The sequence below is a fragment of the Stegodyphus dumicola genome, chromosome 10, assembly GCF_044657685.1.
Source record: "Stegodyphus dumicola isolate Sdum_Otavi_A_Nest chromosome 10, ASM4465768v1".
Taxonomy (NCBI): domain Eukaryota; kingdom Metazoa; phylum Arthropoda; class Arachnida; order Araneae; family Eresidae; genus Stegodyphus; species Stegodyphus dumicola.
This window is the reverse complement of record NC_140777.1, coordinates 10,261,445-10,288,179: the sequence shown is the minus strand read 5'-3', so window position 1 is coordinate 10,288,179 and position 26,735 is coordinate 10,261,445. Positions and strand designations below refer to the sequence as shown.

The 26,735-nt window shown below is 30.5% G+C and overlaps 1 protein-coding gene and 1 long non-coding RNA gene across 2 annotated transcripts in view; one reads left to right on the top strand and one right to left on the bottom strand.

Moving 5' to 3' along the window:
* LOC146994892 (ribosomal protein S6 kinase beta-2-like) overlaps positions 1–26,735 on the bottom strand; it is a 94,443-nt gene that overhangs the window by 53,851 nt on the left and 13,857 nt on the right. Inside the window, exon 5 of the mRNA XM_085824618.1 lies at positions 17,989–18,060. Coding sequence (XP_085680744.1) covers positions 17,989–18,060 — 72 coding nt within the window. The remainder of the gene's footprint in view (positions 1–17,988; positions 18,061–26,735) is intronic.
* Positions 14,506–18,587, top strand: LOC146994893 (uncharacterized). The gene is made up of 2 exons (XR_015043296.1): positions 14,506–15,022; positions 16,805–18,587. It is a non-coding gene; the product is annotated as an uncharacterized LOC146994893 (long non-coding RNA).

Genomic DNA, 26,735 nt, shown 5'->3' with positions numbered 1-26,735 from the left:
CCTGGGCGACTTATACGAAAAATGAAATCAAGAAATTACAGATCACTCAAAACAAATTTTTAAGGCAAATCAGGAATGCTCATTTTTATGTTTCCAATGAAACTCTACACAGAGATTTAAAAATAGAGAATATCTAGAATTTCCTCCATAATGCAAATCGGAAATTTTTTTGATAAGGCGAGAAATTGCTCGTACATGAATTACTTTAAAGTTTTCGACTACACCGTGTTTCCTGAAGATATCAAAGTCAGACCATTAGCGGCCTTCCTTACCAGGGACACTAATTTTCCTACTTAAACAGTCTTTCATGCAACTTCATCTTTTTTGTATATATTGTACATAAATGTTCGTATTATAACTCGTATTCTTTTGTATTTTGTATTGTATATGCTCTTATTGTATTTATCTTATGTAATAAAATTGTATTTTGCTAATATATCATGTTTTTTCGTAGCATACCTATCATGAACAACTTTAACTCTGACACTCCACACATTGCTGCCTCTCCTGTTCTTGGGCTTTAAGTTCGATTCTCTGCTTGTGGCGTCATGTGGTCACTCCCTCTTTATTTCAATTCCTATTGCCTCCTATCACTCGGTCCAGACACTTTTATGTCATGTGCCCTTTGGGCGTACTTGTCATGAGCCGGACACGTTGCATCAAATGCAATATTTCGGCTTAATTTGTAATGAATGAATGAAAAAGAAGTAACGAGAAATTGTGTACCCGTATGTATTCGTTACTCGGTGAACCAGTACTCATTACTATCGTATCGTTACTCGTTACTTTCGGTAAAATCGATCGGTATCCGTATCCTGACTCTTTTTTATCGGTCTACGGCCCTAAAAAGGGCCTTGAAACGTCGTATTGCATTGAATCACGTGAGCTATTCTACCCCACTGGAACTGGGTAGTGCTGCGATAGGGAGTTTTGCGTCGCATTTTTGGGTAGAAATAATTCACTTTATTTTGGCTATTATTTTTTGGTACACTGGATTCATTATTAATTTTTCTATTGCTGTCAGGGCTTAGTTTCTAAAGTCAGAAGGGTGTACGGTAGGCAGTCAGGAAAACAGGAAAATATAAAATAAAAAATAAAGAAAGAAAGGAAATAAATACTACAATAATAACATGAATTAGTAATTAAAATAATAAAAAAATTACTTATTAAAAAACTTAATAATTAAAATAATAAAAAATAGTGATTAAAATAATGAATAATTAAAGTAACATAATAATTAGCAACTGAAATATAAAATACTTATAAGTACAATTTAATAAAAATGTAAAAACAAATAAAAATTAAAATAATTTTTAAATTTATGATGACTAATTAAATAATAAAGTAAAATACCAGATCTTGTCTTATTGGCTTAGTATCGTTTCGTCCTTTCTCATTTCATCCCCAGCTCGAAAAAGTGTTATTTCGTTCGCTGCCTTCCCCCACCAATTCTCTCTTTCCCGTTTCATCCGATGTTTGAAAAATATGTGTTTACTTTACGATAAGGCGAACGTCTGTTTACTTCAATTAAAATGGTTTAGAAAAGATGACTGTTTCTACTTCGACTTAGCTTTTGATTTCTGATACTATTTAATATTTTATGCAGACAAATTATGCTGAGCAGAATAATGAATTTCCGACGTGTTCAAAAGGTGTGTATCTGAATATAATAGGCCCACCAGCGGCCGAGCCGTAAAGACGCTAACACTGGTAGTTCGGTTCGAGGTTCGAATCCCTCGAATGGGCTGGCTACATGGGCGTTTTCGTGGTTTTCCCCATGTGTAACGTGTATACGAGCCAGTTTCCCTTAGATTCCTCCACGAAGGCATCCTCCCTTTAGGCAGATAGCCCTCGTGTGTTTAGCCATAATTGAATAATCCAATCCAATCCAATCTGAATATAATAACATTTTTGTTATATAGTATCCATATTTTTAATTTCACACATTTCTAAAGCAACAGAACCACGGTATCACTATTTTGGCACACACACCAAAAACATGTTTAATTAAGATTAAAGTTACATTCTTTATTAAAAGTAATGGGTCCTCTTTAAATGCAACCATTCATGCTTTTAGAGCATCTTACATGTGGTGGTCTTAAAAATGTGATGTTCACTACCAATGTTTGTTTATGTTCTCAAAAATACAGATTCCTTAAAAAGTGACCTCTTAGAGATGTCGTTTAAATAGATGATTTGCAATAATTATTTTCTAATAGATAATGGAATTAATGTAATTTTAAAAAAATGAGCGATTTATGGCTCTAATTTTTCTTTCGCAATTAGCTGTTATGCGAGTTTAATTCTTTTTTTATACTTTTTATTATACATAACTGAAGTATTTACTTTGAGACAGGCACACACACACGTAATAATAGTAAATCCTACATATACAATAAACAAACACAAAAAATATTCTCTATTAAATTTTTATTTCAGCACAGCAGATTTAAATTATTTGGAAATTAATATGATATCTCTTTTTGAAAAAATCTCTACATATAATAAAAGAAAGTGTCTGTGTGTGTGTCTTTCGTTCGCGCTGCGCATAAGCTAATAGACCCACGCCTACGAAATTTGGCACATAGTAAGTGCATCTAGTTAAGAGCCAGTGCATCTCGAAGCAGTTTTTTCGAAATTAGAATTAGAATTTATTTTATTTTATGTTTTGTGACGAAATCGCGTCATTTTGAGACATAATGGGCTATAGGAAAGCGAGATTTTACTCTACACACTCCATTTTCACATCGTCATGAAACGTAGGCACTTAGCTATTTTACGAACTTAAAATAAATCCGTCTTTCAATAAATCGATTCAGTACGAATTTATTTAACAAAGGGAGCTTAACACCATTTCAACCGGATTTTTTATAAAAAGGTATTTTTTTTTTTTTTTTTTTAAATGTACAGTTTATTTTTCTTTGATTTTTGGAAACATTAAACTTTCATCCTTGCAACTGCTTTTGCAAAAGAATTTTGGAAAAATAATAATATATTGTATTTTTAAAATTTTTTTTAAATGAAGCTTCCGAGTACACTTCTCAGATCTTTAAAAATGTGATTTTGGCAACAATTTTCCTGTCTTATTGTTGTTGATAGATTTTTGATGAAATCGCATCATTTTAAATTGTTTCATTTTTTTTAGAAATATGGGTTTGGCAACAATTTTTCATCGTATTTTTTATGGTATTTCATCGTTTTTAAGAGATTGGCATATTTCATTGTCATTTATATATATATATAATACATTTTTATTTTGCCCTGCAGAGTAAAATTCCGCGCGAAATTTTTTTTTTTTGTTTGTTTTTGTTTTTTTCATGTTATTTTTTGTTTATTTCATTGTTTGTAAGATATTGAAACGTTCCGCATGATTTTTTCCCTTCAACGAAAAGTTGAATAATTTTTTATTAGGATAATTAATATTTTTATTAAGGGATATAGCTTATTTCATTGTAATTTTTTTCTCTTGAAAATATAAGATAAAATATCATTAATTATACTTTGATTTTCAGAATTTTTTGTTTTTTGTATTCTTTTATGTTATATATTGCTCATTTCACAGTTTTTAAGATACTGAAAAGTTTTGAGTGATTTTTTTTAGGAAATAAAGTTCTTAACCTCCTTTATACCATTTGAGTTCTTAAGATTTTGCAAAGGGAAGTTGGTTAATTTATTTATTAGGATAATTAATATTTGTATTAAAGGATATTGTTTATTTCTTTGTAATTTTGTTATACGTAGTAACTTTTTTTTATGAAGTTGTTCTGCAGAGTAAAATTCTACGCAGTTTTTAAATTTAACATTTGGTGTTCCCTTCAGCCATTTTTCCGGTACATTTAAAAGCCAGACGAAGGCTGGCAGCGAAGCTCCTAGTTAAAAATGAAAATTATTTTCTTCGAAATCTTTTCTCAACTTATATCCTTTCATACGTTGTTATAATAATAATTCATGTGCACACAATAAAGTTCGTTCGAATACAAAAAATTGTTTTTGATTACATTTTTATTTCGGCACAACAGATGTAAACGGTTAAAAAACGCAGTTCCTTTTTCAGAATATTTTTTTCAGCATAAATCATCTACTTTTTTCTTGTATGTGTGAGGGCCAATAAGGGCCCGAGCGATAAAGTCGCTGAACACTGGTAGTTTTGTGCGGGGCTCGAATCTCGGTGGACGGACTGGCTGCATGAACGTTTTCGTAGTTTTTTCCATGTGTAACGTGTATGCGAGCCAGTTTCCCTTAGAAAGTCCCTCCACGAAGGCACCACTCCTCTTAAGACAGCTCTAGTGTAACAAACCAAACCAACTAGTATGTGTGTGCGCGCCGAACGCACATATGATGACTTTTTTTCAAGTGTTTTTAAGTTTAACAACAGTTTACACTGAGCAGCGAATTACTAAAAATTTTCTTAAATGAATAAAACTGTGCTTATTGCATTATGAAATAGTACTGATTGACAAATTTTGAGCTTTCTGTTATCCCTAAAAAAAGGTAACACAAATATTTTCTTACCTTTTAAACATTTCTTTTTTTCTTGATTCCTACTTCATTTGTATATTTGCAAATGCGTGTATCGATGTTTGGTACATAGTTGACATTTGCTATGTAATGTTCCCTATGTCAAGAAATGTGCCTCTCAAGAACGACTTTTTGAAAGGTGGGTTGAATTGGGGGAAAGTCCCCCGCCCGTGAGTAGGGGTATTGATGAGGGGGTGTTGAAAAGCAGTGGACGAAATGGGAAATAAATTGTCAGTAGGGGTGTCTAAAGAGGGGATGAGGGATAGCAGCGAATAAACCGGTACGATTTTAATCACAGGAGGAAACCGGGAAATCTTCGTCTTAATTGGGGATATGGATGAAATTACAATTTCGCAAGAACTAAAGCTCAGCCGAGCATTTGCTAAATTTAGGCTCTTAATGAGCAAATAATATAATGACTCAAAGGATGATAGAAACAAAGACCATAATTTTTACGGCATACCAATGAAGAAAGGAAAACAATCAAAGCTCCACTAATGAGAATATAGAGAATGCTGGAAATAGTACTAGTGTGTGGATGGAAATTTGGTTACTTAGTCCTTTCGTCCAATTCTCCCCCATTGTCCTAATCTCAGCCCATGTGCTAGATGGAGAGAGAGAGATGGAGGATTTTTTTTTAACTCTATCTAAGTCTTCATTACTTCTGTTTTCTTATCTTTAACTTACTCTGATATCTACAGTTAGTAAACTATTTTTTTTAAATGAGTTTCATTATTGTTAAAATACCTTGTTTAGATTCTTGTATTTTTATTATTATCTTTTAATTTTAAATCAGTTATTGCTTAATTTACATATTTTGATGATTTATTTACATATGTAAGCGATTTTAGATCATAAGCGTTGATAAGAAACACAACAATTCTTACAATAAATAAGAATAGTAACATCCTTTTCAAATATAAAATTTCCACATACATATAAAACAAAGTTAACTTTTATGCAATAACGAGGCATTATTTGTTTTTCATTCCCATATTCTCTCTATTCAATGTCAAACGCGATTACTGCAGAGTAATATTTCGAGAATGGTTATTATAGATACTTTTTGAGCTGGGGGAGAATTGAACTGTTTGATTAGTGCAATGTAACATTTCCTGAATACCGAAAATTAGTCACTCACTGGGGAAAAAACTTACTAGACGAATATTATTTTGATTAAAGCCCTAAATAATAAGTTAGTATGCTAAAAATTTATTTCGTCTGCCTACATTTAAAGCAGAAATAGCTTAAAATTCCTTGCATCGAAAAAATTTGCATATTTTCATGCAAAGTAACTTAAGTAAAAGACTCGCAACTCGAGATTTTCCATATGCATAACGGGAAGATTATTCTCTTTCCGGTAAACAGCATTCTACGAATACAAATCTTCTGCTAGGCTGATAGTTTTCATGTATCCTGCAATTAATCAAAATTCAATCTTCCTCAAAGTTAGACACTCCAGTCAAAACTATTTTGCGCTAGTTCCCAATCAGATCCGCATTCGTCTTCTCAATTTATTTACTGTTATATCTTTATTCTTGAAATAAACGTAAGAAAACTGTCTGTTCAGGTAGTCATATCTAGAACGAGGTCGATCGTGAGCTACTAGTACATCATCACAACACTCTTAATAGCTCACATATAAATATTTTTTTAAGGTAATATAAAAAATAATATAATAATGAATACATGATTATATACTAAATTCAAATCATAACTCGAAAGTCGTGAGATAAACACAGCAGTTATATGACTTAAATGAATACAGAGTCGGCATTGCGCGACTCTCTACTCTACCAGCGTTCTTCTGTCCACTTGATATCTTTGCTTTGGTCTATACAGCCGAAGATTAATTTATTTGCAACAGTAGTTAGAATTTTGGTCTAGCTTGTTAGCTAATTAATTTAGACTTATTTGTTATTTAGTTAAGTTCTGATTTTGCGTTATTAGCACATTGTGTGCGGATGAACTTGTGAGGCCAAGTAGGCGAGCTTTGTTAAATTCTTCTTGTAAGTGAAAGGCTGATTTATGGCTTGGCAAGATATACCTGCATGCAATGAGTTAAACTACCAGTGCTCTACAGTATTATCCATTCAACTGCTGATGAACACTAATTATGAAAAATGGTAACAATTTGTCGGAGTCTGAAAGCTGTTTGTCTGTTTTATAGAACGATTTCCACTTTACTTTGCAGCAATATCTTTGGATAAAGTTACGATTACATGATGTATCATCATTGGTATTTTTTCATTTCAAAACTGATTTGGCAGTTGCATTTTCTTTCCTTTAGAAGAATTATTCATAGTAGTAGAATAACTATATAAATATGATTCTTTATAATTGCTTTTTTTCAAGCATATTTAATAAACTATCATCATTCAATTCATTATAGAAAGAAAGGAAATAAATATTACAATAATAACATGAATTAGTAATTAAAATAATAAAAAAATTACTTATTAAAAAACTTAATAATTAAAATAATAAAAAATAGTGATTAAAATAATGAATAATTAAAGTAACATAATAATTAGCAACTGAAATATAAAATACTTATAAGTACAATTTAATAAAAATGTAAAAACAAATAAAAATTAAAATAATTTTTAAATTTATGATGACTAATTAAATAATAAAGTAAAATACCAGATCTTGTCTTATTGGCTTAGTATCGTTTCGTCCTTTCTCATTTCATCCCCAGCTCGAAAAAGTGTTATTTCGTTCGCTGCCTTCCCCCACCAATTCTCTCTTTCCCGTTTCATCCGATGTTTGAAAAATATGTGTTTACTTTACGATAAGGCGAACGTCTGTTTACTTCAATTAAAATGGTTTAGAAAAGATGACTGTTTCTACTTCGACTTAGCTTTTGATTTTTTAATATTATTTAATATTTTATGCAGACAAATTATGTTGAGCAGAATAATGAATTTCAGACGTGTTCAAAAGGTGCGTATCTGAATATAATAACATTTTTGTTGTATAGTATGTATTTTTTTAATATCACACATTTCTAAAGCAACAGAAGTACGTTATCACTATTTTGGCACACACATCAAAAACATGTATAATTAAGATTAATGTTACATTCCTTATTAAAAGTAATGGGTCCTCATTAAATGCAACCATTCATGCTTTTAGAGGATTTTACATGTGGTGGTCTTACAAAGATGATGTTCATTACCAATGTTTGTTTATGTTCCCAAAAATAGAGATGTCATAAAAGGTGACCTCTTAGAGATGTCGTAAATAGATGACTTGCTATAATTATTTTCCGATAGATAATGGAATTAATGTAATTTAATGTCAATAACTCGAGGAAGCAAGTTTAAATACGGTGCAACAAAAATACAGAAGTATTTTAAATGACGAAAATATGTCAAATTAAAAAAAAAATTTTGGACAAATTATGAAATCTAACTTTTAATGTCGTCTTCTGGTTTCTATATTTATATCTGGCAAAGTTTTATACTTGTTATGAAAAAATAAAAATACAAGAAGTTTGAGTCCCGTAGGACAAAGATTGACCGGGAAATTTAGTTTCAAGATTTGCAATGTTTGATACCATGTGTAACTTGCCTTCGGGTATCGCTTAATTGGGTTAGAATAATTCGAGGAAATAAGTTTAAATGAAGTGCAGTAAAAATAAGCATAATTTAATTAGTCGTAGAAGGAAATCATGCGGAATCCATATCAAATTTTCACTTTTTCATAATGACCATAAAACTTTCCCAAATGCAAATACAGAAACTGGGAGACCGCATTAAAGATTAGCTTTCGTTATTTGTCCGTTATTCGTTACTTCGTTTGCTTCTTCCCCCATTCCCTTCATCAGAACCGCTAATGACGAAAGGGTGAAATTTCCCCGATTCATCCTCTCTCCAAAAACTCCTTGTTGAGACTGTTATTTGTTGAGACAAGGAATGCTATATTATAAATGTCAACTTGCTTTTTACACTTAACAATAAAATCGATAAAAACATTCGCAAATGTATAGGTTAAGTACGAATACGAACTTAAAAGAAATTTAGAAATCTATAAAAGGTAAGGAAAGTTTTATGTTCTTTTATTAGAGATAATAGTGAAGCACTAAATATTTCAATCAGTGTTATTTCATAATGCTATGAGTATACCTTTATTCATTTAAGAAATGGCCCACTAGCGGTCGAGCTGTAAAATCTCTGAACACTGGTAGTTCCGACTTGAGTTCGATCTCAGGCAAACGGGTTGGCTTCATAAGCGTTTCGTGGTTTTTTTCCCGTACTAGCTTACAAGCCAGCTTACCACGTACCATACGAGCCAGCGTTCCTAAGAAAGTGCTCTACGAAGGCATTTTTCCTTTTAGGCACATAGCCCCAGTGTGTTTTGTCATAATCAACTAAACCAAATCATTTAAGAAATATATCAGTTGATCACTGCTCAGTGTACATCTGCTGCTTGCCTATAAAAACACTTTGTAAAGACGTTTCCACTATTTTGCTAATAATTCTGGAAGGCTCATAGAATCCGAAATTATGTTACACTAACATCCGAAATTATGTTACACTAGCTAACAGAGAACTTAAGTCTGCTTAATACAACAAAAATCTGTTTGACTTGCTTTCGTGTCTTTGGGAAACGTAAGTATATGCAGAAATAAATATTAAAATCTATCACGTATATTTGTAAGGATGTAAAGCATACTGTTTTGGTTCACGATAATGATAAATATGCATCATGTTACGACAGTTTTAAAAGATCACAAATAACTATACATATGCTAGACTTCTAACAAAATTTCTATTACAATATGAATATGCATTTATTATTATATGAGTCGTAAAACGGCCCACCAGCGGCCGAGCGGTAAAGTCGCTGAACACTGATAGTTCGGTCCGAGGTCCGAATCCCGCGAACGGTCCGGCTACATGGGTGTTTTCGTGGTTTTCCTCATTTGTAACGTGTATACGAGCCAGTTTCCCTTAGAAAGTCCTCCACGAAGCCATCCCCCCTTAGGCAGATAGCCATAGTGATCCTTGCCGTAATTAAATACACCCATACACACATGAGTCGTAAAATTCAGTATTCGTCATTTTTAGATTCTAGGTATATGAAATTTTTTTTTTTTTTTATTTTCGTTTTGGTTTTAAAAATTAATTCACTTTATAGCTTTTCTTCAATTTATTGTAAAGGAATAGGAGTTTAAATTTTGATTTATATATAATATAATATAAATTCATCATTCATTAATAATATTTTATGTATAGCAAAAAATTATCATTAATGTTTCAAAATTTAATTTTTTAAATGATTTGTCTTACATTTGTTGTTTATTTGTTGAATGCGTAACTAAATATTTCAATTGTACACAATAAAGATTATACAGAAAACAATTCAGCTAGCATAACAGCTAATTGCGAAAGAAAAATTAGAGTCTTATTGCTCTTAATTCTTAGTACAAGCAGCCATTTTTAAATTGACGTTAAAATAAATTAATTCTATTATCTATTAGAAAATAATTATACTCTATCATTTATTGACGACTTCTAAGAGGTCGCTTTCTGAAAGAGACCCGTATTTCTTGAGAACGTAAACATACGTTGATATTGAACATCACTTTTTTAAGATGCCAGAGCAAATGCACAGAGCTCCAAAAATCCTCTAAAAGCATAGACGGTCACGTTTTAAAAGGCTGACTACTTTTAATAAAGCCTGTATATTAATGTTCATTATACATTTCTCACATTTTTACTTTCTTTCAAAACAGCGATGCTGTGGTTCAATTGCTTTAGAACTATGGGAAACTAATAAAATGTGCCCTATGTTATAAAAACCTAATTATATTCAGATACACACCTTTTGAACATGTTTGAAATCTATTATTCTAATCAGAATACTTTGTTTACAAAAAACATTGAATCAATATTAGAAATCAAAAGCTAAGTGAGATTAAAGTAGGAAGAGTCATATCGTCTAACCGATTTAATTGAAGTAAACAGGTGCTTACTTTATCGTAAAGTGAGCACCCGTTTTTCAAACAGCGAATGAAAAGAAAAAAAAGAGCCCACCAGAGCTGGAGCGGTAAAGTCGCTGAGCACTGATAGTTCGGTCCGGGGTTCAATTCCAGGCTAACGGCTAGCTGCATGGGCGTTTTCATTGTTATTCCCGTGTGTAACTTGCGTATGAGTCAGTTCCCTTTAAAAAATCCTACACGAAGGCCTCCCTCCCCGTAGGCAGTAGCCCTAGTGTGCTTTGCTGTAACCGAATAAACCGAAACTAAAAAAAATAAATAAATAAATAAATAAAAAAAAAAAAAAAAAAAGGAATTGGTGGTGGAAGGCAGATACGAAACGTCGTTTTAGAAGAATGGGCTACATAACCAAATTTCTATCTATACTCTGGTAAACAGTACATAATTTGCTCTTCAAAAGCCTAAATTTAGCTAATGCTCGGCTTAGTTCTTAAATTGCAATTTTAGCCATAGCCCCCAAACAAGACGATGTCTGGTATTTTATCTCATTACTTAGTTATTCAGCATTAATTTAAGAATTAATTAAATTTTTATTGAATTATAATAATAATCATTTAATATTCTAGTAGTTAATTATTTTATTATTGTAATAGTTATTTTATTTATTTTTTGTTTTTATTTATTTATTTAATCATCTTTCCTGATGGCCTTCCATAGAGCTCCAGCACTTCTAATTTTAAAAATTATTTAAATTCCTGACTACAGCCGATGATTGCGAAAATAAAAGTCAAGTAACTTATTTAGTGATAATTAAATAAAATAAAAGCCAAAGCTTTTTTTTCGCCTTACTTGGCATTTATTATATATATATATATATATGTGTGTGTGTGTGTGTGTGTGTGTATTTTACATTTAATTATAATTTATTTGATATATATATACATTTTACGTTTGGTAGTATTACCGATTGCAATAAAAAGGGAGGTGCACATCTAGATGTTATAACGGACCCATATACAAAATTTCAACGTTCTATAACTAACCGTTTTTGAGTTATGTAAAATGCATACATATGTACTTACACATCACGAAAAAAAAATCCCTTTCAAGTATCAACTTAGAGTCATAATCATTAGTCATAAGTATCAGCTTAGAGTAAATGGGATTACATTTAACAATAAGTTTTTTTGGAAAAAAAAAGAGAGAGAGAGAGAGTCCTCCATTGTGTTCGTACGTACAGGCGTCAGCCCAAAAAATAATTCACATGGTTTCCGTAATCGTCAAAAGCGGATATTTCCGTTAAATATGATACCCAATATTTGATACAAGGAAGTAAAGAACCTATATTAACCTACATATTCTTATATAAACAATACCTAAGTGCAGTATATAAATATTTCAAATCAATAAAATCTGACTATGGCACGCTCAAGGAAAAAAAAAAAAAAAAAAAAAAAAAAAAAAGAAGAATCATCTAAATTTTCAAATTACAAACATAAATAGCAATAGTAAAAAGCAAATACAAAGTAACGCTTCACGCTATCAAAAGTGCTCATTTTCTTAAATATCAACAACTAAATAGTATTTCAACTAAAACACATAATGTAAACAAGAGTTTGCCCGATGCCCAAAAAAATTCAAAATTATCTATGAAAAATATGAGCGCATTGTGAGCGCATACGCAATATAATACGCAATATAATAAATATAATATGAGCGCATACGCAACCGTATCATTCGTATCAGAACAGCAACCGCATCATTCGTATTCGCATAGAAACCGCATCATTTGTACTCGAACAAACCGCATCGTACGACAGATGCGAGTAACGAACAGATGCGAGTAACGAAATGAATTTGTGAGTACCGAATAGGTACTTCGAGTCAACCGATGTACCCGTTACTCGGTAACAAGGTTCTTTAATATACTAAGGTTAGGCCAGGAACGGAAAAAGCGTGCCATTGGTTGCTGGTAGTGACGTCACCCGGGAGACAAGACGCATCGGCCGACGCGTCTGCTACATGATTTTGGTAATGGAAAAAATGTAAACTAAAGCAAAATGATCATTTTATATGTGGTAGATATACCGGAAATACCGGGTATATACTTTCCGATTAAGTATTTTGTTAAAGAAAATGTTTATTTTATGCACAGAATTCGTACGAATGCTGAAAATTTGTAAACATTAAATTCTTTTCGTAAAGGAAAGCATTAGAAAATGAAAAACGATATTTAAGTTAATTAAGGGAAATAAATATTGTAAAACAAGGTATTTTTCAATATTTTTTCGTAGTATTGTTTGCACTAAATAAATCTTGTTGAACAGAACACATGATGGCATAACTGCTAAGACCATGCTAAAAACATAATCAAAAAGTATTATTCTATTTATTTTCATTGCTCATGCACTTTCCATGAGAAATATATGATCGTGATTTTCAGTTTAAATTACATATCTCAAGCAAAAATATATATAAAAAGATTTGACTTAACAAATTCATATTTAAATACCATAAAATTCTACAAATTTCTTAATATCCGTCATTATACTTTTAAATAGTATACTTATCACATTCTTTTTAAAGTGAAAAGTCACTTCATACTGATTCACTTCAGATTTTAGCAGAAGTGCGTATATTTTCAGTATAATCTAAAAGTACTCTTATAATCCCTTACACTCCCAAGATTTCTATATTACATTTATCCTGACGTGATTATTTGCTATAGTAAATAATCTTCGATATTGGTATCCTATTCTTCCTTTCATACATTAAAAATGGAACAATTAAAATACATTTTCTTACACATATACGCACAATAATAATAATAATAAACTTGCCTTACATCTTAGTTTCGGCCCACCAGCGGCCGAGCGGTAAAGTCGCTGAACACTGGGTAGTTCGGTCCGAATCCCGCGAACGGGCTGGCTGCATGGGTGTTTTCGTGGTTTTCCTCATGCGTAACGTGTATACGAGCCAGTTTCCCTGAGAAAGTCCTCCACGAAGGCATCACACCTATTACGCAGATAGCCCTAGTGTGCTTTGCCATAATTAAATACACCACCACATCTTAATTTCAATTCAGTCTGTACACAAATTCAATATTTTTAATCACTAATGTATTTTTATTAGCTTGTTTCTTAAAATACTTTTGTTATACTCGAAATATGTTTTCAATATTGAATTATTTTTCTTTCTCTTATAATTAAAAACAAGTTATATGGAATCAAAATTAAAACATATGCAGCAGTTAAATAACACTGAACAGAATATCTTACTTTCTCTTTCGCTATTTGTATTCTAGCATTATACACAGATTTGTTTTCCTTTAGGTTCAAGCATGTGTAAGTTATATCAATTAAATTACATCACACATACCTGTATGCATCAGTTAAGTAACACTGAAGGAAATATGTCACTCACTCATTCGATGTTTGCAGCATAGTGTGGTCGAGAAATTGTCCTTTCCTCACGGTGAGGCATGTATCAGTTTACTCAGTTCGCAAAGCTTAACCCAGACGCTGCTTCAATACATAGAGTTACGTTTGGGATGTAAAGAAAGTAACCAAAACATGTGAATGAAGTTGGATACGCAAATTTATTAACTAATCATTTAGGTACTCAGTATTGGTAAACATGACACTGAGTTTAAATATCTCACTACGATGTAAGTCTCATACACAAAATGAAGATTATGATAAAAAATGATTTAAAATGAGAAATTTTTCAATTTAAATGTAAAATAGCAGTAAAATGAAAAATAAATGTAAAATTACATCACAGTTATGTATGAAAACTACATAAATTCATTAAAAAAAATAGTTATTTTATCTGATTGTAAAAAGCGTTTTCCGCCAAAAAACGTATTAACGTGTATAATTCTGACACAACGCTATAGCACAATTTGCCACTTCCGCTTAGGTATAATAGCAAATTAACAACACAAATCAAATCAAACTGTTGATGCAACGAAAGTAAATAAACGCCAAGAACTAACGCTGTCACCCACATGACGTCATGCGTATGTGGCATAACTTTCTCCCTGCACTGCGCATCACTCTTGGGCCCCCCCTGACTCGGTAACGAATACATGCGATTTGCTCCAGCTCTGCTCTCTACTGCACCGAATCAAGCTCTATGCACCTACTCTGTATGCAAATTATTATTTATACTTTAATAGTTATCTCACCTTAATTTACCCTGCTTTGCCACCTATGTTTCTTTTGCCCGAGGGCACGGTGCTTACGCACCTCTATTCAAAAAATTAAATGCTAATATCTGAGGCCGGATAATTATTGGTTAATACTCTTAGCAGTAAATACCAAGTACTAGAATGACGACTTGACTGTTAATGTAAAAGCGCGTTCGTCAGCTACGTTTCGAGTGTGGATGGGCCTTTACAGGTCTTGAACAGTGGAACTTTGTAACTGAACAAGAAATTATATCTATTCATAGAATTGAAGAGGAAAGTACCAGCACAAAAAAACGAAGCAACTTAAACAACTTACAAATGTTTACTAAATGATAGAAATGTTTACTAAAGTAAACAAATAAATAGTAAGTTTTTTTTTGTTGCAAATTTTGATACCCTTTAGATCATAATTGCTCGTTATTTCATAAATTACGGTTTCATATTTTTAATTGTATAATTTCTGCATTCCATCTTACCAGATTTAAATTGATGATCTATAATCTAGAGTAACCCCTAACCTGGAATCACCGTGAGTCCCGATTATGGACTTTGTACTGTATTATATTACAGATTTTATATTAAAATACGGCATTACATTTGATCACAAAGCACAACTGAATGTGTGTTTGGAATGTGCCAAAGTCTATGAGCTAAATTTTATTGATACCTATTCTTTTCCTCATTCCTTTTTTCATAATTTTACAGACTGTATATAAGTAATATAATTTGTTCTAGTTACTTTTATCGTCATTTCCCAAACATGTGTTCTCTTTCTCTCTCTATATATGTATATATATATACTATAAACTTATATATATACATATGTGTATATATATACTATAAACATATATATATATACATATGTGTATATATATACTATAAAGCATCTAATGTAAAAGTAAACTGGAGTCAAAGCAAGGCAATTCTTTAGCAATATTAATCATTGCATCCTTGTATAAGAGGTTTAACACAAAATCTAAACAATTCAAAATTTAAAAAAGAATCAATGTAGTACACAAATTCAAAAACAAAAAATGCAAAATTTTACTTTAGATGCTTAGAAGTTTATTTTACTTCAATCCTGCAGCTATAATGCAGGACGGGTATAAAAAATTTGTTTTTTATTTTTGCCTCTTATTAAGTTTCTTTATGTATTTATATGCATTGGATGGCCAATAGGTCTATTAACATTTGAAAATTCAATAATTTATGAAATAATGAAGGTAAAGACATAAAAACTGACACACATGCTTGAATTGGCATTGAGTTTTACTGAAAGAAAAAATACAAAAAAAAAAAAAAAAAAAAGCTAGCATACGACACTGGGCAGCAAAATGACAGTGACACCGCATTGAGAATTGTGTATAAAATGAGTTGTAGTAAAAGAGAGTATCATTCCCTTTATGATTTTGTCACTTTTCTATTCTTGCGTACGGGTGTTGGTCATGGTGTGTTGCAGATTTATCATATCAATTATTATTGGACCACTTTTTCTTCAAGAAAATGCATTGTTCTGCTACTCAAACTGGCAGTGCGATGGATGAGAGGTACACTGATATGTTGCAGAATCGCATTATCTCTAACCTGGCTAATAAAGACCTGTTGGAGGGTATGACTTTTGTGCAGGATGGCACTTCACCCCACATTGCTACGCATGTGAACGATTCCTTGCCCACATCGTGAGGTTACCTGAAATTACATGTCTACTGTGATCGTTTGACCTCATTAGGGATACTACAAGACAACAACTGATGGCAATTTCTCACCATACCTACAAATATGCTGTACAGTGCTGTTCATAACACTTTCCCTCGACTATATAAGTATTGTTGGTGAATGATGGCCAACATGTTGAAAATTTGTTATTAAGACAATAATCTTTGCTAAAAAATCAATTGTTATGCTAATTATTGCTTTTGTTATCATAAGAAGTGCCCATCTGTTGGTCATTTTAAGCATCTTTTTTTCTTTCAATAAAACCCCATGACATTTCATGCATATGTGTCTATTTTTACTTCCTTTACTGCATTATTCAGTGAACTATTGAATTTTCAAATGTTAACAGACTTATGGGTCACTCAATATATTAAAATTAGGTAGTATTTTAATTAAAGCAAATAGTATCATGCAACTTCACTGTATTTCAGTATTAAAGTAAATGACTACTTGGCATTTCTTGACAAGAATTTTACTGACTATTGGACTCAAACAGTTTAAGAAACATGATTGAAACAAAAGAAGATGATTGTTTTTTTTTTTAATTTTGAAATGCTTTGAGCTGTAAAATGTTTTATCAAATATGTTGAAATAATTTAAAAAATATGGATTTGAAACATGTAGCATTAAGTAAAAAAGTGTTACAATATTTTTTTTTTCAATTTTAAATAAATAAGCGATGAGAGAGCTTTTTTCCTAAGCCTGCCTATGCATCTTTACCATATCTTTACCTGAGAATCCATCTTTACCTGAGAATTAATTTTATAGTAAAAATTTAAGCCCTTTATAAAAATTTTCCAATTTAAAAAAATTGGAACCTTGAACCTTAAAAAATTTTTCATTTCTAGCATTCCTGCTGTTTTATAAAAACTGATGAAACAGTTTAAAGAAGTAAAGAATCAAAAAGTATTCGAAAAAAGGTTTTTGCTTCAATAAACATCTCATCTTTGGCATAGACATTAGCTCTGACGTAAATATTATTTTTTTTTCCCCAGTTCTAAACAAAACACAGTTTCATTACTATTATGAAAATGAATAAAACTGTTTTCAATTTTCCATTCAAGCTCACCATATCAGGCAATGCAGTGTCTGCAGTTGGCAGTAACTATGCATTCATCATAGACAGTATTTTAACTTTTAATTTTAGCTATGTTGAAAGACTTTTGTTCAAGCTAAAATGAGATAGGAAAAATTAAATAAATTACATTTAAGCTGAATGAAGGCAAAGTTGTCTTCTCTCTCTTTCTTCCAAAAAGAACAACTTTATATTTTTTCTGTTTTTAAAACTGGTTATTCTTTTGAAAATGAAAAGAAGATGAAAGAGTCCGACTTAATTTATCATGTGATAAAATTGCATTTCAGAACATTTCCATTAATCATTCATTTGCATATTCTTTGCAGTTTGCAAATTGTACAACCAGACTTGGTATTGCATTTTCTCTGTCAGGTAATGTATACAAAGTAAAATAGCACAGCAAGAAAGAAAACTAAATTAGTAAAAAATTAAATCTTTAACATGAAAACAAAGGAATTAACTCAGTAAAAAAATTTAAAAGAGAAAAATATACATATACATCTATTTAATACAAAGAAAACTATAAATTTTTGTATTTACATGGACTCTCCGCAATATACTGCACTCAGTTCTCGAGTGGGCAATATCAGTTTTCTTTCTCATAATTTTAGCCTAAATAATCAAAGAATAAAATGTTAAAAAATTTACACTGGTTTTTAGTTTCAATGATTTTTCATGTGAAAAATTCAATATATTCATAAAGAACATTAAACATTAGCAACTACATATAACAGAAAACAGGCAGTGAAAAATGCATAAATATATGAAAGTAATTTAACAAATATTCTCTATTTCTATAAAGCTAATATAAATTAATTTCAAAAATAAAAAAAATGTATTATTACTGCAAACTAATTTACAGTATCATTTAAATTCTAAGAGCATATGTAAATTAAGTGCATGTATCTAAAACCATGAAAAAATAGATAATTCCAAAAAATTAATCTCAAATATTTTTTAAGGAATTTTTAAGACCAAATTAATTTGCATAAGTGAATAATTGTTGAGCAGGCAGGAGACAGACTTAGGGATAGTTGGCTCCAAACCTAACTCTTCAATTACTCAATTTGTGTTTTGTCATCCATATAGGCTAGGGTACAGTAAAATTTAAAAAAAAAAAAAAAAAAAAAAAAATCAAATGTTGTCAATTATTAAAAAACAAATTTAAATTAGTAGGAATTTTGAGAAATTTAGCAAGTAAAATAACTAGAAATTAAAATATTCCTGTAGGGAAAGTTTTCAATAGGCAAGTTTCTAAATTACTTTGGTTCTCTACTCTTAATTATATTGACATTTAATTAATATTTTAATTAAATGTCAATTAAATTTAATTATTTAATTAAAATATTCATTTTCTACTCTTAACTATTTTTGGTTTCTACTGGAATTTGGTTTTCTACTCTTAATTATATTGACATTTAATTATTATTTTAATTTAAATTAATAATTAAATATTTAATTAATATTTTAATTAAATTTAATTATTTAATTAAAATATTCATGTAGGAGAAGTTTTCAATAGGCAAGAGTTTCTAAATTACTTTGGTTTTCTAAAAAATTTGGTTTTCTACTCTTAATTATATTGACATTTAATTAATAATTTAATTCCTAGTCATTTTACTTCCTAATTTTTAAATGAACAATTATTCACTTATGCAAATTAATATGGTCTTAAAAATTCTGTAAAAAAAATTTTGAGATTAATATTTGGAATTATATTTTTTTTCATGGTTTTAAATATGTGCACTTAATTTACACATGCTCTTAGAATTTAAATGGTATTGTAAATTAGTTCGCAGCAATAATTAATTTTTTATTTTTGCAATTAAAATTTCTTAATTTATATTAGTTTTATACGAATAGAGAATATTTGTTAAATTCAAATATCATTCCTTGCAGCAATGGCACAAGAAAATTATTTAAATTTACTATATTTTCGTGAAACAATATATGAAAGTAGACATTCAAACAAAATATACAAAATATCAGCCATTGTTTTATGTATAATATTGTTTATATTATAAGCATATGGAATGTAAACATTACAACACACAGTGTTAAGTGTCACCCATAATCTTATAAATCTCAAACACAACATGTTATTTATACTCAGTCTGTTGCATTAGTTTAATTTAACAGCAATGCATTAAAATATAAGAATTTTCATATGCATTTCCTACACAAATAACAATCTCAATGCCAAAGAAAGTGAACTTATTAGCAGGTAATAACTCAGCTTGTAAAAACATGCCGAATAATGATTATTGGAGAAGTCAAATGACAAGAATCAGCATTCATGTTTGACTTCTCCAATAAAGGTAATAATTTACCCAATAACATTACCAGATATTACAAAAATAGCAACTTCCATTACCAGCTACAGAAGATCTCTGTAAATTACAAATGTGTCTTTCACAAAAGAGCTCCAGTTCAGGGAAGGTGTAATATCAACCAACAATTCCTTAATATTTCTGATTTTATCTCCAGCCATAAGGAATCAAAGGGCTTAACTACAAGAAAACTAAAGAAGCGTAACTAATTCATCTGCAAAAATATACCAAACAGACCATGATCACAGAATGCTCTAAAACTCTTAACCAGGGAGAATGCCTAAAGCTAATTAGACAATTTTTACATTTTAACATGAAATCAGGCTCTTCTAAGTAAAGTCACTATCTTTAGCTAATGACTTTACTTAGCTTGCTTAATGTCTAATAATCTTTACTTATGCATATTTGTTTCAATGCAAATATGCTGATTGGAAACTCACATTGTTGCCAAAATGGCACATAAAGATAGAAGATGGGATGTTGAGAAGATTCTCAACATGCCTCTACCATCTCTATGCACATAATCGTCACAGCACAAATCATCCTTCTCAGTGCAGATTTCAAGCAGAATGCTTGACTACATGATTGCAGAGTTTGCAAAACAAGTTCTATATCTATAGGCTTGCAAATGGAAACAGAACAGCTAATCAAACAATGACACAAACCTAGTCATGAGTTGACAGCAGCTAAATTAGAAAACATTTGAGTGAATAAGTGCATTTGAGTGCTCTACAAGAATGTGAGCTATTCCATGTGTGCAGGGGAAAATAATGCAAACGGAGTTCATAGATATGCGGAACGTAGGAACACCTAGAAATTAAGTAATTTTAAGGTCCATCAACAAAAAAAATTCAAGGACCTATCAAGCAAATAAGAACTGAATAAACTAAAGCAATAACCTACACCTGAACTTTGCTTATGCAATTTGTAAGAATAAAATAAATCTGTAAGTAGGATGCATTATTATTAAACATAATGTAAGTTAAATATTAGATTATTAAAAATAATCTAATATTTAACTTAGATTGTGTTTAATGTAAAACAAATTCAATAACAAAATTAATTTTTCATGTTTTTTGAAGTAATTAGAATTAAATTAAAAAATTTATTGAAAGATTAACATTTTGCACTTATAATAAGCCTACATATTTTACAGAAAATTAGTGGCTCTTTGTTTAATGTTTTCTAATAGTTAGATTAACATCAATTATTTCTTTTTTGCCTTATGTCATCACATATTTGCTCAATCTACAGGTATATGTCAAATATTATAAGTTAAAGTGTTAAGTAAAATAATAATCAGCATGACTCAAAACAGCAGGTTACTTGGTGCCACCACACTTGCTTGCTTAAAGACAGAGAGCCGCAGATCAGAATAGATGTGAATGCCTAATATTTATATGTGCTGAAAGTTAGTTGCCCTTTGACCCAGTAAATGTCATAGCTTTGTGTATATTTGCTGAAATTGTAACCCAGTTAATATACAGTATTTAATATAAAGTTCTAATAAGCCACTGAAGTATCAGAGATGATAGGTTGTTTTGTATTATTTTAAGGTCTCATTAGCTGCAAGGAATAAATTTTTGTGTTAATTTTTACATTTTTGTGTTGTATTTTGCATACATAATAAGGATTAAGGAAAGGAGATAACTCATCTTAGCATGTAGATATAATTTCTAAGTGTGAGCAGTTAGTTGCAAATAATCAAATTACGTAGTTAGATATTCTTAGTAATAAAAAATTTACATTGTTACAATTATATATTTTTTATTTCTAAAAAATGTCCATTAGAAAAGCACTAAGCATTTAAGAGCAGTTATAATTTATGAAACTGATTCTAAAATGACATTAGCAAGAAAAACAACAAAATGTTTATGCATCTTTTTAATTTGACCATAATCCAGTATTTTAGCTAATTTACATAGATTTCCTTCTCTTTAGCATCTTTTCTAAGTTTATTTCTTTCAATAAACAAATCAATGTTCCCAGTAGTCTTTGCTTCATCTCCTAATTTGTTAATATTTCAACAATGTACCTTTGAAAAATAATTTTCTTCTTTATAAAACCAATTTCTTTTTCAATGAATTTCCTCTTCATTTTAGAATTTTCAAACTTAAGGATTGTTATTATTCTAAAGAACTGATTGTACTTAGAATGTATCGAGAAAACTGCTAGTTTTATTTCTTTACAATATGAATATGGAAAACAAACATACACTGATATAAGGCCAAGACTAGCACCGAAGCCAAAGTCGCAAAATTTTTAGAATTTAGGGCAGGCACTGAGAGACATGATGAATAATGGATCTTGTAACTAATTGTCATTTTTAAATTTCTTTACTTTCTTTAATTGCTTTGATTTTTGCGTCAATTGTAAAGATAAGAAAATAAAGGGAAGATAAACATATTAAGAGAAAGCCTTCTGGGATCAAAACGAGAAAATGCAAATAATTTTCTTTTCACTTTTCTTCCAACAATTTTCCTAAAAATATGTAATTTATCATAAATTTCCTATAAAACACATCCATTATATGTTAATACCATTAAGATACTTTTCATTTCATCACAATTTTCTGGAAATTGTGCATCTATAAATCTTGCCTTCAAAATTAAAACCTACAAATCTTGACTTTAGACCTTCTGAGGTGCAAGTCTAAAATCCAAAAGAAAAATTATCCCTACCAACTCTGTAAAATAAAAAAATTAGAAGATTTTTGAAAAAAAAAAAAAAAAAAGAAATCAGAAAAGATAACAGTAAAGAGAATTTTCGAGAGAAAACTGGTACACATTTAAATATTCTGAAACAATTACCAGAGAAGTGGCGTAGTTAGGGTGGAGCAAGGAGGAACATCTATCCCCGGGTGCAGCAATCCAGGGGTGCCAAATTGATGTTATAAAATTTTAGAATTAAACATGTTTCATTCTTGGCACACAGAAAGGGCGGCAAAGTCACTGAAAAAAATAGCTATGCCTCTGACAAGAGAAAAATCTCTTAGCATGTAAAATATTTAAAAAAAAAAAAAAAAAATGATATCAATTTTTAAATAATTACAGAGGCATTTTTTTTCCTGAAATATATTTTGGAAACTGTGCTTTATAGCATTTATTATCTTGTTTATTTTTCAGAATCAAAATATTTCGAAGTCACCAAAATGATGTCACTTTAGCCACCCAACCAGAATAGTGGTTAGTGACTCTGACTGCCATATTGAAGGGCTCAGGTTTGAATCCCGGAGAAGGCATGAATGTTTGTAATGGTATATTGTCTGTACCCCTTTAAATATGTGGTAAGCAGAAAATCCTCTCGAGAGGTTGATGATAGAGCAAGAGGTGTCAGAGACCCTTGTACCCCTTCCCGACAGGTACTTTATCTCAAAATTGGGGTGGAACTGAATTAAAGTCAGGCTGCTACCAACAACAGGTGCATATGAATCCTTGCCACTAGTTTTAATGAAAATAGTTTTATTAATAGCCAGCATCGTGAGCTCAGGTGGCCGCATAACTGGACCCAACCTCAGTTTAAGACTTCTATATTAGGCAGGAGATGGACCAGTCAGCCAAATTTCAACTCCAACAAGAGCATTTGGTAATTCACTCTCCTACCAGCTGTTTCATTCTTACAGGCAACAGACTTTAATTTGAACTCTCTCGCCCATGGCTGATCTGGGCCTGGAGTTTTGAACTGGGCTGTGGCTCTATAGGCCTGGAGAATTTATTGGCCATTAATAGTTACCTGCCCGTACTACACAGGATGCCTAGTGCCACCTGCGGGCCCCTCGAATAAATGAGGACAGAACTCCTGCGAACAACCACAGGTCACGGAGAACTACAAGCTCATACAGGGTTCGTACACATTTCTGCACATGAAAATTAAGTACTTTTAAGGACCATTAATGAAAAAAATTAAGGACCTATGAGCAAATGGGAACTGAATAAATTCAATTAAAAATATTATCTATGCCTGAATTTCACTTTTGTAATACCGTCCTAAAAATAAAATAGGTCTCTAAGTAGTCTGCATTATTACTAAACATGAATTAATTAACATAATTATTAATATGTTTGAGAATAAAATAAACTTTACGCAATTTATCAAGTAGCATTAAATATTTTACACTTACAACAGATGGACATACTTGAAAGAAGATAAGTGACATTTACGTTTTACTCACAGTTAGCTTTATGTTGATTTTTTTAAATGTCTCACTTTGTCACGTACTTTTTCAGTCTAGAAGTTCAGTAAATAGCAGGTAGATTTTATGTCAAACAGCATAGGTTAAAATGAGAAGTAAGATCATAATCAGCATGATTCAGAACAAAAGACTGAATGTTGTTACTGCTGCTGCTTGTCTAGAGAGAGACCTTCTCATTAGAACAAATCTGAATAGCCTGATGTAGGTTCACAAGTGTTGAAAGTTAGTTGGGCTCTGTTTGATGCAGTTAGTGTTGTAGCTTCATGTAGAGTTTCAGGGGTTATAACCCAGTTAATATACTTTAAGGTTCCAATAAGCCATTAAAGCACCAGAGGTGATAAGTTGTTTTGCATTATTTTAAGTCTCACTAGATGCAAAGAATAAGTTTTACTTGAATTTTTACGTTTTTGTGTTTTATCTTGTGACCACAGTGAGTATTAATGAAAGGCAATAACTTGCTTTAATACATAGAGATAATTTTTAAGGGTAAGCAGTTAGTTATAAATAATTAAATTAGGTAATTAGACAAACTTAGTCATTATGGATTTACATGGCCACAATAAAATTTTATTTTTTAACAATATTTGTTAAAAAGCCCTATTAAAATCAAAATCTAATCAAATTTCACAGTTTAAAATACATGTAATTTATAACATTGATTCTTAAACGATATTAGGATAATTACACATTAAAAACTACAAAACATTTATGTTTTGTAACAACAACACTCAACGAAATATTTATCTGTCATTTTAATTTGAAGCCTTCCCAAACATTTTGGCTAGTTTATATTGATTTCCTTCTCTTTAAGCATCTTTTCTAACAATTAGAGATTTGTCTAAAAATGCAAAATAATGCTCTAGCTAGTTTCTGCATCAACCTAACTGCTTTATGTCCTAACTTGTCACCCTCTCCACAATGTACCTATGAGGGTTTACTTGATTTGGTAAAAGTTAAATAGTCGAAACCCCCCAACTGATGTGAAGCAAACTATCGCTATGTCTTAAAATAACTAAAATATCAGACAAAGGTTTAAATAAGCCTCTTATATAAAAAGAACTTAGAATACAAAGGCATGTTCTGATGCTAACAAAATCATTTACAGCTCATGGTGATGTAATTAAAGAAGAACAGTGAAATTCAAACTAAAAGTGTGCACTAGTGGTCAAAGATTATACAATTTAATTTTAATTTAATCTGGCTCAGTATCTCTATCATATGAGGAAATAGAAATGGGAAATTATAATAAAGGCTGAAATCATAAACAATTGGGTGATTTACATAATAATAACTGCACATTTTCTTTGAAGAATAATTTTTTTTTGTCTTTATTATTTTCTTTCTTCAACACATTTCCTTTTCATTTTAGAATTTTTGGATTTAATTAAAGATTTCCGTTATTCTAAAAAACATGAAATGCATTTAGAATGTATATAAAAAGGCTAATTTTATTTCTTTAGTAATATGAAAATTCAGAAGAAATATATATATGGTAAAGGCCGGTTACAGAGCTGTTGTGGCAGAATTTTTAGAATTTAGTGTCACACCGAACAACAAAATCTTGAAATGGCAAAATTTTTAGAATTTAGAGCAGGCATTGGAAGCAGAATTTAGGCTCCACAGAGATTGCATTAAGTGGGAAAATGCTTAGTGCCAGCTCTGTGTATGATGCATTAAAACATATTAGATGAATCTTTTAAATTGCAAGTTTTCAATTTCTTTATTAATAAAAAAAAATCCCTTTCTATAATTTGCCTGCCCATGTGACAAGATTAGAAGCATTTTTGATATTTTCCATGCTTGTGTCTAGTGAAAAGTAGAGAAAATAAAGGGAAGATAAACATGTTAAGAAAATGATTCTAGTATCAGGAGTAAAACATTCAAATATTCATTGTTCTTCCAGACGTTCTCCAAAAAGTAAGAAATTCATTGCAAACTTTCAATAAAATAAATCCATTACGTGTTGGAGACATTTTTCATTTTATCACATATTTCTCGAATCTTCCAGAATCGTGAGTCTATAAATATTGCCTTCAAATCCTTCTAAACTTTCCAAGCTGCAATGTCTAAAATACTAAAGAAAAATTATCCCTACCAATTCAGTAAAATCAAAAAGCCAGAATTTTGGAAAAAAAGGGAGGGAAAAAGTGTAAAATTAATTTTATAGAGAAAACTGATACATATTCTGAGAATTTTGAATATTCTGAGACAATTACATGGGAAAAACTTTTACTATGAAAAAATTAAAAAGAAGATATTTTTAACTAATTACATAGCTAATTTTGCTTTTGCTAAGAGCCATTTCGTAAATTGTGCTTTATAGCATTATACCTTCTTTATATTTATTATATTATTCAAAATATTGTATAATAAGTTGCCAAAATGAAATTTTATAATATGACAGCAAAAATTAAAAATGTTTTATTTTAATGTTATTTTTTAAAAATAATTTCAATATTTTATGAACAATATTTTAATTAAATGAAATTTATCAATGTTAGGACGTTTTGAAAAAAAATCGTCCAAAAATTCTCAGATCTCGGAATTAAAAATTTTCTATAGAAACTGATCTTAAAATCGCCAAAATGTTCATAAGTCGCCAAATTTAGAACAGTTTAATAAAAGAATTCCCATCTTCAAAATCGAAAAGTTGTTTAAGAGCTCTTTATTAGAAAAAATGAATTTCGAAATGCTTATATCTCACTTCTTGCTTAGAAACTCTAGTATCCCATCAATTATATTAGAAATAGACACAAATTAAAACC